A 13019-nucleotide genomic window follows, 5' to 3' on the forward strand; every position below is an offset into this window, starting at 1 on the left:
GGAAGAGGTTGAAATCCGACAGTGCCAAATCTGGTGCATATGGAGGCTTTTCAACGACAAAGCTGTGCATTGCAGCCATGGGGACAGCACACTTGTTCACAGGTGCATTGTCCTGATGGAACAACACACCTTCAGTGAGATTTCTACAAGGTTTAGACTTGATAGTCTCATGCAGTAGCCTGAGCAGACTAACATTTAGTCTATGAAATCTTATATTACACAATACCCTCCTCGACCGTAAATTTAAACAAATAATTTTCCCTATGCTGATTGGAATAGAGCTAGCTAGAGATGGTTAGACTTGCTTTTGTATACGTTTCTAGAATGTTTCTTTTTCATAAAATAAATATATATTACACAGTCATGGTGCAGGACTGTAGCCTGAGCAGATAGGCATGATACTGGCCATAATGATGTGTGACCTTTTGGAAGGTAGTCCACCAGTAGGATTTTGCCTTTTTTAGAGGTAGAGCCGTTGGATGTTTCCACAGTTGTGACTGTTTAGTCTCTTGCTGCAAGTGGTGAACCAAAGACTCACCATGGTTACAAATAGCTCAACAAAATCAGCTGGGACTGCTTCAAAATGACGTAGATTCTCATGAGACATGATTATAACCTGGAGATTTCTTTTATCAGGAGTCAGAAGTCTTGAAACCCATTTGCCATGCCAACTCTCTCATAAGTGATGCCTATTGTATTGGCTATGAGATTTGTGGTGAGTCATCGATCATCCATAATCATCTCATGAACTTTATCAACATTTTCCTAAGTTTTGGGACCTGAAGGTCTTCTTGATCTTGGATCACCTTCAAGGCTGTACCTTCCCCTCTTGAAGTCTGCTTCCCCCTTCTTAACAGGGGCAAAGGAAGGAGCATCCTCCTCCAAAGTTGACCTATGTCCACATGGATTGCTGAAAGAGGCTCTTGATGACAGCGTGGTAGTCAGTTTTGTACTTTTTTTTAACTTTGAAGCCTGCAGAAATAAGCTGCCTGGTTGTGTATTTGGTTCAAATGCAACCTTTCAACCACCCTTCATAGTTAGTGCGCCATCCATATCACCAAGATGAATGGTAGATTTGGGGTTGAAAGTATACTATACTTATCAAGTAAAGCTTCATATGCAGTCAAACGTCCAGGATCCCGTACCATTTAACAACATTTTTTTAGTAATATTAGATTGCAGTACATTGTTTCTATTTTACCAAATGGAGCCTTTGAAAGAGGCCTTTGTAATGTTCATCTATAGGAAAGTCATTAACTGACCTTTCTTAAACAAACAGTTGATGTTTTAGCAAATTTGTTTTAAACCAGTATTTAACAAAAATGCCTTTGCAGTCTGTATCTTCAGCCACTAGTGCTGAGCCAGATTTTTGTATGGTCTAGTATCTTTTAGCTTATAATTAATAGCCCATATGTTAACATGAATATCTAAAGAAAATGATGCCAAGAGACATTTCGAACTAGTACTAGTAGTAGTGGGGTTGGGAGGAGTCCAAATATACTACCCGGGTACCCAACCCACTATTACCCAACCCTACCTGGGTACCCACTGTAGGTCTTAAGTTTGGTACAAAATGTCTAATTGGGAATTGTTTTACTGGAGCCCTGGCACATACAATTTAGATACGTGTGTAAAATGATCTGATCATGCATACGCTGAAGTTTTACGCAAACATATTAAATTCAGAAAGAATGCATGCATAGTCAGAAAGAAATGCAAACATAAGCAACTTTTATTGTTATTGTAATTAAGCAATATATCACATGACTTGCCACTGGTCCAGGTAGTCCTGCGGGTACCCGATCCTACGCAGGACCCACCCGACCCGAGTACCCGAGTTACCCGTCCAAGCCCTAGCTAGTAGATTCATAAATTCCATGCACAGACGTATCAGAGAGACCACACTCACGTTATGGCATTGGAACTGATCTCCCATGCAATACAGCCTATGTCTATATCTCTAGAACAGTAAACTTCTCAGGAGCCACCCGACCCGAGTACCCGAGTTACCCGTCCCAGCCCTAGCTAGTAGATTCAGTAATTCCATGCAAAGACGTATCAGAGAGACCACACTCACGTTATGGCATTGGAACTGATCTCCCATGCAATACAGCCTGTCTATATCTCTAGAACAGTAAACTAATGAACAGTCCTTTCACTCACTGAATTGCTCCTTGACTTAATGGAAAAAGCAGCCATTTGAACATCACTAGTGTTTACTGTGAGCATCTCCAGAGCAAAATGGTTAACCCAAATGTAGGTAGTTCCTTGAAGAATCATTAAGCAACAGTGGCAGTTGGCTGGCGAGATGGGGCGACATCACCTTTCATGTGGCCGCTTGATAAGATGTTGCTTTGAAACATGCTTTGGACTAGATAGTCATCTTCATAGAGCGGAGACTTCAGCTGGGCATGCTGCTCGTGTGGGCAGTGGCGTCAGATGCAACCATTCATTAACTAATTTCATTATTTTCAAGGTCTTTTCACTGATGTTTTAGCTGTATCTTCATTGATGCTGTTGCATTAGTGCCAGGCATATCATAATCTGGAGGGTCTTTGGTGCTGTAGTGGGATGGTGTGCGGTGACACATGCTATCGTTATGTTTGCTGGTGTTTGATATAGGTCACATCGGCTGTGTGTACAAAGTAACCGGAAGAGGGATTGTAGAACTTTGTTTGTTGCATGAGAGTTTAGTTTTTAAAAAGTTGTTGATATGATTTAACCGGGAAGTTGATGATTAATTTATTGTTGAGTTGACAGGACTGAATCTATCAGAGATAAAATATTGTTTTGATGTTCTTTAGGAGTGTGGCTATCACATTCTGTGAAGGCAACAATTCTTTTCTTTTATACAGTAAACTATGATTATAACAAGCTCAAAGGGCCCACTTATTTTAGTTCGTTATAAGTGTAGTTCATTATAAGCAAATGTACAGCATAAATGTAGCAAAGAGCTGGGACAAAAAAATGAGTTCGTTATAAGCGTGTTCGTTATGAACATAGTTTACTGTATACTGATTTGACCAACTAGAACAAGAAAACAGACAATAGGATGAAAATAAAATTTAGTTTTTATTCATACTATTCAATCTATGATGGATTAGACAAAATACAAAGATACCGCTACATTAATCTTACAATCGGTAATTGTTAATTATTTAAATAATAAGTGATAAATTGGATTGTATATTTATTATCTGATCACTACAATCTCCATATATATAATGAGGACAGTATATATCATGTTGTACTTCAGAAATTTTATTTATTTTGTCCCTGTAAACTTACAGACTGTCCTATGAGTAACATGTTCAGTGGCGGGGCATTCAGGATTTTACAGGCTGAATGAGCTTGTACATCATGAGACTGTAGGGGTGTACATGAACTTTGAGTTTGTAAAATACTGCACACCCACCACTTGACACATGTTATGAATTTATCATCATGAATTCACAGGTTACGAAGAATTATTTCGATTAACTATGTTCAGCCTAAAATTACACTATCACACTTGTCCTCCCCGAATTTACGATTTTGTCAGTTGTTTTTTCATGAATTATTTACATACATAAAATATCACAGAAAGCAAATTGTTCATGCACTGATGACCTGAAGCATTCTATGGCGAGACTATGCATGCCGACCAATGAGAGCCATACTTTGAATTCACATAGTGTTAAAATACCCATTACTCAGTGATACAAGATCTCTGATTGGTTGCAATGTTAAAATGCACTAAATTCGTTATACTGACTTATCTTTTGCGGATGCAGACAGGGAACCTCTTGCATGTACACTGATATTACTTCAGAACTCGAAACAACACATTGTCTTCCTGAAAAACATTGTGTCATAGGATGAAAGTGGAGTCTAGGTCTATTGAAACTGTTGAAGCGAAAACCTGCATTATATTTCTGTTAACATTACTCTTTTTGACATGAACATATATATATCTCGCCAAAAGTATGGCACTACCAAGATTTTTTGATAGTCAGAAATGAGTAAGGAAAAGCTGGAAAGCAAAAGCAATCAAAAGTGTTACTTAATGTTAAATAAGATGTTAATTTTATGAATAATAGAAAAAATGAGCATGTCCAAAGAAAGATAGAAACTTTACAGTGAATGTTATTGGGGATAAATAGAGGGAGTGCAAGTATGATAACTATCAGGAATGAGATGGACAGATCAACAAGTACATGTCTTAGTAACGTTGTACCTATGTCACAGTTAAATGATCAATGGTGTAAGTCAATATTTGGTGTAGGCACACTGTATACAGATCACGCCTGATCCTCAGCTGAGGGACGTGTTGCCAATCCTGATGCAATGCCTGGGTCAATTCTGTACGGAAGGGTCTCTGGCTCTAACCCAACGTCCCATAGATGTTCAGTTAGATTCAGGTCTGGGCTTTGAGTAGGCCAAGGAAAGAGTCTCAATGGCATTGTTCTGGAGATGGTCATGCAGTCACAGCTAAAGTACTCGTGCTCCTTGGGGTCGGGCATTGTCTCCATGAAGACAGGACGTGTGGCAAGTGCATGGTTATCAAAATGAGGCACAATAAAACCGTTAAAAACAATATGAAATTTGGTATCTTTGTCCATTTGATGTCACCTGAACTGTGACTGAATCAAGTTTACAATGAAACAAGCAACAACCCCATACCATCACTGAGCTGCCACCACATGCCTGGCTGTTTCCTGGATGTTACACTGATGATAAGATGTTCTTAAAGATGAAATTCTCAAAGAAGACAACTTAGGTGTGCATACGGCTTGCATAAATGCACCACAAGGTTGGGCAGTTAAGGTGGCTACCATTCTACAGGCAGATGATGTTTCAACACACAGTGTATAATTTGAAAATCTCTACATTGAAAATGATCGGGCAATTACACTTCAAATTGAGTGGTGCAATACTTTTGATAAGGTGTATATTTTTTTACCCCCCTAATTACTTCACATTTTCAGTTAGGATTGGCATCTCTGGTTTATACAAGATGGTGACAGACCAATCAGATAGCTAGGTTTTTTATGTATAATGGTAAACAATTTTGCCAGAAAGAAGAAAAATACTGAGCTGCACACTTTTGTTGTCAAAGTGAATTAGTTATCAAAATATCTGTGAGCCATAATAGCAAAAAGGTAAGCCGTTCCCTGTTGTACTGCTATTGTAATAATATTGTGAAAGTGTGATGGGAACATTACCTTGATACAATTTGAAGGAGCATGGGTATCCCAGTCTCTCAAGTCGCCCTGCAGAGTTTCATCCCTTAGGCATGCCAGAAGCCTATGATCATGCTTCAAATCCTGGTTCTCCCCGTTTCTGGGTATGTCTGTACCATGGGTTCTGCCTTGTGGTTCCCCCAGAGTGGTAAACATCTCAGACCTACAACACTGGCTCTTCTCTCACATCAAGTGATCTATATACCGTACTTCCTCTATTAGATGGCCATCTATTAATTTTGTGTAAGCTTTTAAAAGTTAATTTGATAGGGTGCACTAATTTCATCAAGTGATGGAAATGGCCCCTATTAGTCACCCGGCGTCTAATAGAGGCTCGGCTTCTATTTTTTTGATAGAGCATATGACAGAGTGTCAATCAGAGGCTGGCATGTATTGGAGGAATAGAGGAAATATGGTAATTGAAATACATGTACTCCCCAAAGTGGGACAGCCTCTGTGGTCTAGTGGTAGAGTGTCCGCCAGGAGAGCAAAAGGTCCTGGGGTTTGATCCCCGAGCGTGTCATACCAAAAGACATTAAAAGATGGTACTTGTTGTTCCTCTGCCTGGCGCTCAGCATTAAGAGGCTAAAACAAGGACTGGTCGGCTCGGAGTCACTATTCTGTGCCTGAGTGGGGTATTCATGTTAAACTGCGGCATTGTATCTCAGTGGGCTAGCACTATAAATTGGCATCAGTCCAGACTAGTACAAGCAGCCACACAAACACACACATGTACATGCACATCGCTATATAAGTGCAATAATCTTGGACACAACATTGAACCCCATTTCACCTCACTTCACTACAGTGTGGATGTCCTTTTGTGATCATAGTTGGTCTGGTTTTGAAATTGCTTTTCTTTGTTTCACTTGCCTGACAATTCTTTTAAGAAACCATTGATTCAATATATCGAGACTATTTCACTCATTGAGTGAAGTCTGAAAACCATATTCTCATGTGTTGCAAAGCAAGAAAATATGCCTCATATTCCTCAAAGTATTTGAGGAGCTGGCACAGGAGTTGTTGGACTGGCAAACCAAGTTTGTGAAATCGTTACAAATGACAAAGTGTCTCTCGTTACACTAGACTGGGCGAGTGAGTATTGCTATATTCTGGGCAAATTATGGCAGGGTAACACCAGAAATGTGCTTCACACATTGTACTCATGTCGGGAATTGAACCCGAGTCTTCGGCATGACGAGTGAACGCTTAAACCACTAGACTTCCCCACAGCCTTCATGAACATTATTTCAGAATGTTTTATTGGCCGTCGGGTAGCCTAGTGGTTAAAGCGTTCACTCATCACGCTGAAGACACGGGTTCGATTCCCGACATGGGTACAATGTGTGAAGCCCATATTGGTGTCCAGTGATATTGCTGGAATATGAAACCATATTCACTAACTCACCGAAAAAGGCCTTTATCAAACTGTGTCCTTTTAGGGTTGCAAGTGAAAAAATGGGTCTATCCTATTACAGGAAACACATACATTATTCCGTTGGGCCTTACTTGTAACAGCAAGGATAGTGTACAAGAGGATGTGACTGGACCAGTGATAATTCACAAGCCTTGAGCAAATGGGATAGTGGTATAGGTATTGCACTGTGTTACCTTACAACAGTGATATACCGATATTTGGAAGTAGTGGTTCTCATGTTTGCTGGCGTGTCTGTTGCCTCAGGTTACACAGTTCACTGAGAATACAATCTCATTACACAGAATACATGTAACACAAGTGTACACAAGCTCTCTGCAGTGCTGATCAGATCAAATCTGAACCCTCATATGTGAGGCTATACAGCTTTTGGGAAAGGAGGAGTGCATTTTGTGGTCACAAGTTAACATACAGGTGCTAGATGAATACAACTAATCCACAAAAGTATTTGCATTTAGTAGTCATGTTATTTCTGTTGAAAATGATTTTTTAGTATACACATTGTAACCCCTGTTTTCTGTTCACACAAAAGTTGTAACAACACGGTGATGACTTCGAGCTCCAAGTACTGTGAACAATGTCTCATCAGGCTTTTTTGCAAAAATAGTTTTCTTTTTCAGAAATCACCATCATGTGGAAGTCAATCTTCAGAGAAAACGTTGGTTGGGAACAAAGGGGAGACAACTGGCAGAAACAGTTTGCAGGCAGCGAAAGGTTCCTTGTTTATTTCTAATTCCTACATACTGCAAATAGAATTTAGGGTGCACTTTGTGTATTAACTATATGAGCATAAAACTATTAGTGTGGTCAGTATGCAAAATAATCTCAAAAAAAATTTTTTTATGTATATTATCTTATATATTTTGGAAAAGAGTGAAGATGTTCTCTGACTCTTGAAGATCCGTGTAATAATAGGTTTTCAGCAACCCATGTTTGCAGTATGCTTGTTGCAAGAGGCGACAAACAGGATCAGGTGATCAGGTTCGTTGAATTGGTTGATGCATGTCATCGTGGATTGATGTTCACAATGTCAATCACTGGATGGTCCATACTTGATTATATACAGACCAACGTCTTATAGTTGGAATATTGCTGAGTATGGCAATAATAAAAACAAAAAAAACATGATGTTCTCTGAAACTGTAGAAATCTATACTTGCCAAAGTATTGTAGATATGCTTGGGTGTGTTCAGATATTTATTTTCTGGGGCTACATGAGAACAAGCAGACTAGGTAACTTAGGATGTCATCTGTGGGGTGACTCCACACCCTGCTACACTGACAATGTAAGGATGTCATCTGTGGGATGACTCCACACCCTGCTACACTGACAAGGTAAGGATGTCATCTGTGGGATGACTCCACACCCTGCTACACTGACAAGGTAAGGATGTCATCTGTGGGATGACTCCACACCCTGCTACACTGACAAGGTAAGGATGTCATCTGTGGGGTGACTCCACACCCTGCTACACTGACAAGGTAAGGATGTCATCTGTGGGATGACTCCATGCCTGGCTTCACTGACAAGGTAAGGATGTCATCTGTGGGGTGACTCCACACCCTGCTACACTGACAAGGTAAGGATGTCATCTGTGGGGTGACTCCACACCCTGCTACACTGACAAGGTAAGGATGTCATCTGTGGGATGACTCCATGCCTGGCTTCACTGACAAGGTAAGGATGTCATCTGTGGGGTGACTCCACACCCTGCTACACTGACAAGGTAAGGATGGCATCTGTGGGATGACTCCATGCCTGGCTTCACTGACAATGTAAGGATGTCATCTGTGGGGTGACTCCACACCCTGCTACACTGACAAGGTAAGGATGGCATCTGTGGGATGACTCCACACATTGCTACACTGACAAGGTAAGGATGTCATCTGTGGGGTGACTCCACACCCTGCTAGACTGACAAGGTAAGGATGGCATCTGTGGGGTGACTCCATGCGCAGCTAGACTGACAAGGTAAGGATGGCATCTGTGGGATGACTCCACACATTGCTACACTGACAAGGTAAGGATGTCATCTGTGGGGTGACTCCACACCCTGCTAGACTGACAAGGTAAGGATGTCATCTGTTGGATGACTCCATGCCTGGCTTCACTGACAATGTAAGGATGTCATCTATGGGGTGACTCCACACCCTGCTACACTGACAAGGTAAGGATGTCATCTGTGGGGTGACTCCATGCCTGGCTTCACTGACAAGGTAAGGATGTCATCTGTGGGGTGACTCCACACCCTGCTACACTGACAAGGTAAGGATGTCATCTGTGGGGTGACTCCACACCCTGCTACACTGACAAGGTAAGGATGGCATCTGTGGGATGACTCCATGCCTGGCTTCACTGACAAGGTAAGGATGTCATCTGTGGGATGACTCCACACCCTGCTACACTGACAAGGTAAGGATGTCATCTGTTGGATGACTCCATGCCTGGCTTCACTGACAAGGTAAGGATGTCATCTGTGGGATGACTCCACACCCTGCTACACTGACAAGGTAAGGATGTCATCTGTTGGATGACTCCACACCCTGCTACACTGACAATGTAAGGATGACATCCTTACCTTGTCAGTGTAGCAATGTGTGGAGTCATCCCACAGATGCCATCCTTACCTTGTCAGTGTAGCAGGGTGTGGAGTCACCCCACAGATGACATCCTTACATTGTCAGTGAAGCCAGGCATGGAGTCATCCCACAGATGACATCCTTACCTTGTCAGTGTAGTAGGACATGGAGTCACCCCACAGATGACATCCTTACCTTGTCAGTGTAGCAGGGTGTGGAGTCACCCCACAGATGACATCCTTACCTTGTCAGTCTAGCTGCGCATGGAGTCATCCCACAGATGCCATCCTTACCTTGTCAGTGAAGCCAGGCATGGAGTCATCCAACAGATGACATCCTTACCTTGTCAGTGTAGCAGGGTGTGGAGTCATCCCACAGATGACATCCTTACCTTGTCAGTGAAGCCAGGCATGGAGTCATCCAACAGATGACATCCTTACCTTGTCAGTGTAGCAGGGTGTGGAGTCATCCCACAGATGCCATCCTTACCTTGTCAGTGAAGCCAGGCATGGAGTCATCCAACAGATGACATCCTTACATTGTCAGTGTAGCAGGGTGTGGAGTCATCCAACAGATGACATCCTTACCTTGTCAGTGTAGCAGGGTGTGGAGTCACCCCACAGATGACATCCTTACCTTGTCAGTGAAGCCAGGCATGGAGTCACCCCACAGATGACATCCTTACCTTGTCAGTGTAGCAGGGTGTGGAGTCACCCCACAGATGACATCCTTACATTGTCAGTGAAGCCAGGCATGGAGTCATCCAACAGATGACATCCTTACCTTGTCAGTCTAGCAGGGTGTGGAGTCACCCCACAGATGACATCCTTACCTTGTCAGTGTAGCAATGTGTGGAGTCATCCCACAGATGCCATCCTTACCTTGTCAGTCTAGCTGCGCATGGAGTCACCCCACAGATGCCATCCTTACCTTGTCAGTCTAGCAGGGTGTGGAGTCACCCCACAGATGACATCCTTACCTTGTCAGTGTAGCAATGTGTGGAGTCATCCCACAGATGCCATCCTTACCTTGTCAGTGTAGCAGGGTGTGGAGTCACCCCACAGATGACATCCTTACATTGTCAGTGAAGCCAGGCATGGAGTCATCCCACAGATGACATCCTTACCTTGTCAGTGTAGCAGGGTGTGGAGTCACCCCACAGATGACATCCTTACCTTGTCAGTGTAGCAGGGTGTGGAGTCACCCCACAGATGACATCCTTACCTTGTCAGTGAAGCCAGGCATGGAGTCATCCCACAGATGACATCCTTACCTTGTCAGTGTAGCAGGGTGTGGAGTCACCCCACAGATGACATCCTTACCTTGTCAGTGTAGCAGGGTGTGGAGTCACCCCACAGATGACATCCTTACATTGTCAGTGAAGCCAGGCATGGAGTCATCCCACAGATGACATCCTTACCTTGTCAGTGTAGCAGGGTGTGGAGTCACCCCACAGATGACATCCTTACCTTGTCAGTGTAGCAGGGTGTGGTGTCATCCCACAGATGACATCCTTACCTTGTCAGTGTAGCAGGGTGTGGAGTCACCCCACAGATGACATCCTTACCTTGTCAGTGAAGCCAGGCATGGAGTCATCCCACAGATGACATCCTTACCTTGTCAGTGTAGCAGGGTGTGGAGTCACCCCACAGATGACATCCTTACCTTGTCAGTCTAGCAGGGTGTGGAGTCACCCCACAGATGCCATCCTTACCTTGTCAGTGTAGCAGGGTGTGGAGTCACCCCACAGATGACATCCTTACATTGTCAGTGAAGCCAGGCATGGAGTCATCCCACAGATGACATCCTTACCTTGTCAGTGTAGCAGGGTGTGGAGTCACCCCACAGATGACATCCTTACCTTGTCAGTGTAGCAGGGTGTGGAGTCACCCCACAGATGACATCCTTACCTTGTCAGTGAAGCCAGGCATGGAGTCATCCCACAGATGACATCCTTACCTTGTCAGTGTAGCAGGGTGTGGAGTCACCCCACAGATGACATCCTTACCTTGTCAGTGTAGCAGGGTGTGGAGTCACCCCACAGATGACATCCTTACCTTGTCAGTGTAGCAGGGTGTGGAGTCACCCCACAGATGACATCCTTACCTTGTCAGTGTAGCAGGGTGTGGAGTCACCCCACAGATGACATCCTTACCTTGTCAGTGTAGCAGGGTGTGGTGTCATCCCACAGATGACATCCTTACCTTGTCAGTGAAGCCAGGCATGGAGTCATCCCACAGATGACATCCTTACCTTGTCAGTCTAGCTGCGCATGGAGTCATCCCACAGATGCCATCCTTACCTTGTCAGTCTAGCTGCGCATGGAGTCACCCCACAGATGACATCCTTACCTTGTCAGTCTAGCTGCGCATGGAGTCATCCCACAGATGACATCCTTACCTTGTCAGTGTAGCAGGGTGTGGAGTCATCCCACAGATGACATCCTTACATTGTCAGTGAAGCCAGGCATGGAGTCATCCCACAGATGACATCCTTACCTTGTCAGTGTAGCAGGGTGTGGAGTCATCCCACAGATGACATCCTTACCTTGTCAGTGTAGCAGGGTGTGGAGTCATCCCACAGATGACATCCTTACCTTGTCAGTGTAGCAGGGTGTGGAGTCACCCCACAGATGACATCCTTACCTTGTCAGTGTAGCTGCGCATGGAGTCACCCCACAGATGACATCCTTACCTTGTCAGTCTAGCTGCGCATGGAGTCATCCCACAGATGACATCCTTACCTTGTCAGTGTAGCAGGGTGTGGAGTCATCCCACAGATGACATCCTTACATTGTCAGTGAAGCCAGGCATGGAGTCATCCCACAGATGACATCCTTACCTTGTCAGTGTAGCAGGGTGTGGAGTCACCCCACAGATGACATCCTTACATTGTCAGTGAAGCCAGGCATGGAGTCATCCAACAGATGACATCCTTACCTTGTCAGTCTAGCAGGGTGTGGAGTCACCCCACAGATGACATCCTTACCTTGTCAGTGTAGCAATGTGTGGAGTCATCCCACAGATGCCATCCTTACCTTGTCAGTCTAGCTGCGCATGGAGTCACCCCACAGATGCCATCCTTACCTTGTCAGTCTAGCAGGGTGTGGAGTCACCCCACAGATGACATCCTTACCTTGTCAGTGTAGCAATGTGTGGAGTCATCCCACAGATGCCATCCTTACCTTGTCAGTGTAGCAGGGTGTGGAGTCACCCCACAGATGACATCCTTACATTGTCAGTGAAGCCAGGCATGGAGTCATCCCACAGATGACATCCTTACCTTGTCAGTGTAGCAGGGTCAGTCCCACAGGTAAGGATGGCATCTGTGGGATGACTCCACACCCTGCTACACTGACAAGGTAAGGATGTCATCTGTTGGATGACTCCATGCCTGGCTTCACTGACAAGGTAAGGATGTCATCTGTGGGATGACTCCACACCCTGCTACACTGACAAGGTAAGGATGTCATCTGTTGGATGACTCCATGCCTGGCTTCACTGACAAGGTAAGGATGGCATCTGTGGGATGACTCCATGCGCAGCTAGACTGACAAGGTAAGGATGTCATCTGTGGGGTGACTCCACACCCTGCTACACTGACAAGGTAAGGATGTCATCTGTGGGGTGACTCCATGTCCTACTACACTGACAAGGTAAGGATGTCATCTGTGGGATGACTCCATGCCTGGCTTCACTGACAAGGTAAGGATGTCATCTGTGGGATGACTCCACACCCTGCTACACTGACAAGGTAAGGATGTCATCTGTGGGGTGACTCCA

General features: G+C 44.1%; 1 protein-coding gene across 2 annotated transcripts in view; it reads left to right on the plus strand.

Moving 5' to 3' along the window:
- The window catches only part of LOC124112213 (leucine-rich repeat and coiled-coil domain-containing protein 1-like), a 573474-nt gene that overhangs the window by 41728 nt on the left and 518727 nt on the right, over positions 1 to 13019 (plus strand). For both annotated transcript variants that reach the window (XM_048398967.1, XM_048398966.1), the window contains exon 8: positions 7278 to 7371. In XM_048398967.1, coding sequence (XP_048254924.1) covers positions 7278 to 7371 — 94 coding nt within the window. The remainder of the gene's footprint in view (positions 1 to 7277; positions 7372 to 13019) is intronic.

Source organism: Haliotis rufescens, unplaced genomic scaffold (assembly GCF_023055435.1).
Source record: "Haliotis rufescens isolate VD_foot unplaced genomic scaffold, xgHalRufe1.0.p SCAF_19, whole genome shotgun sequence".
Lineage (NCBI taxonomy): Eukaryota > Metazoa > Mollusca > Gastropoda > Lepetellida > Haliotidae > Haliotis > Haliotis rufescens.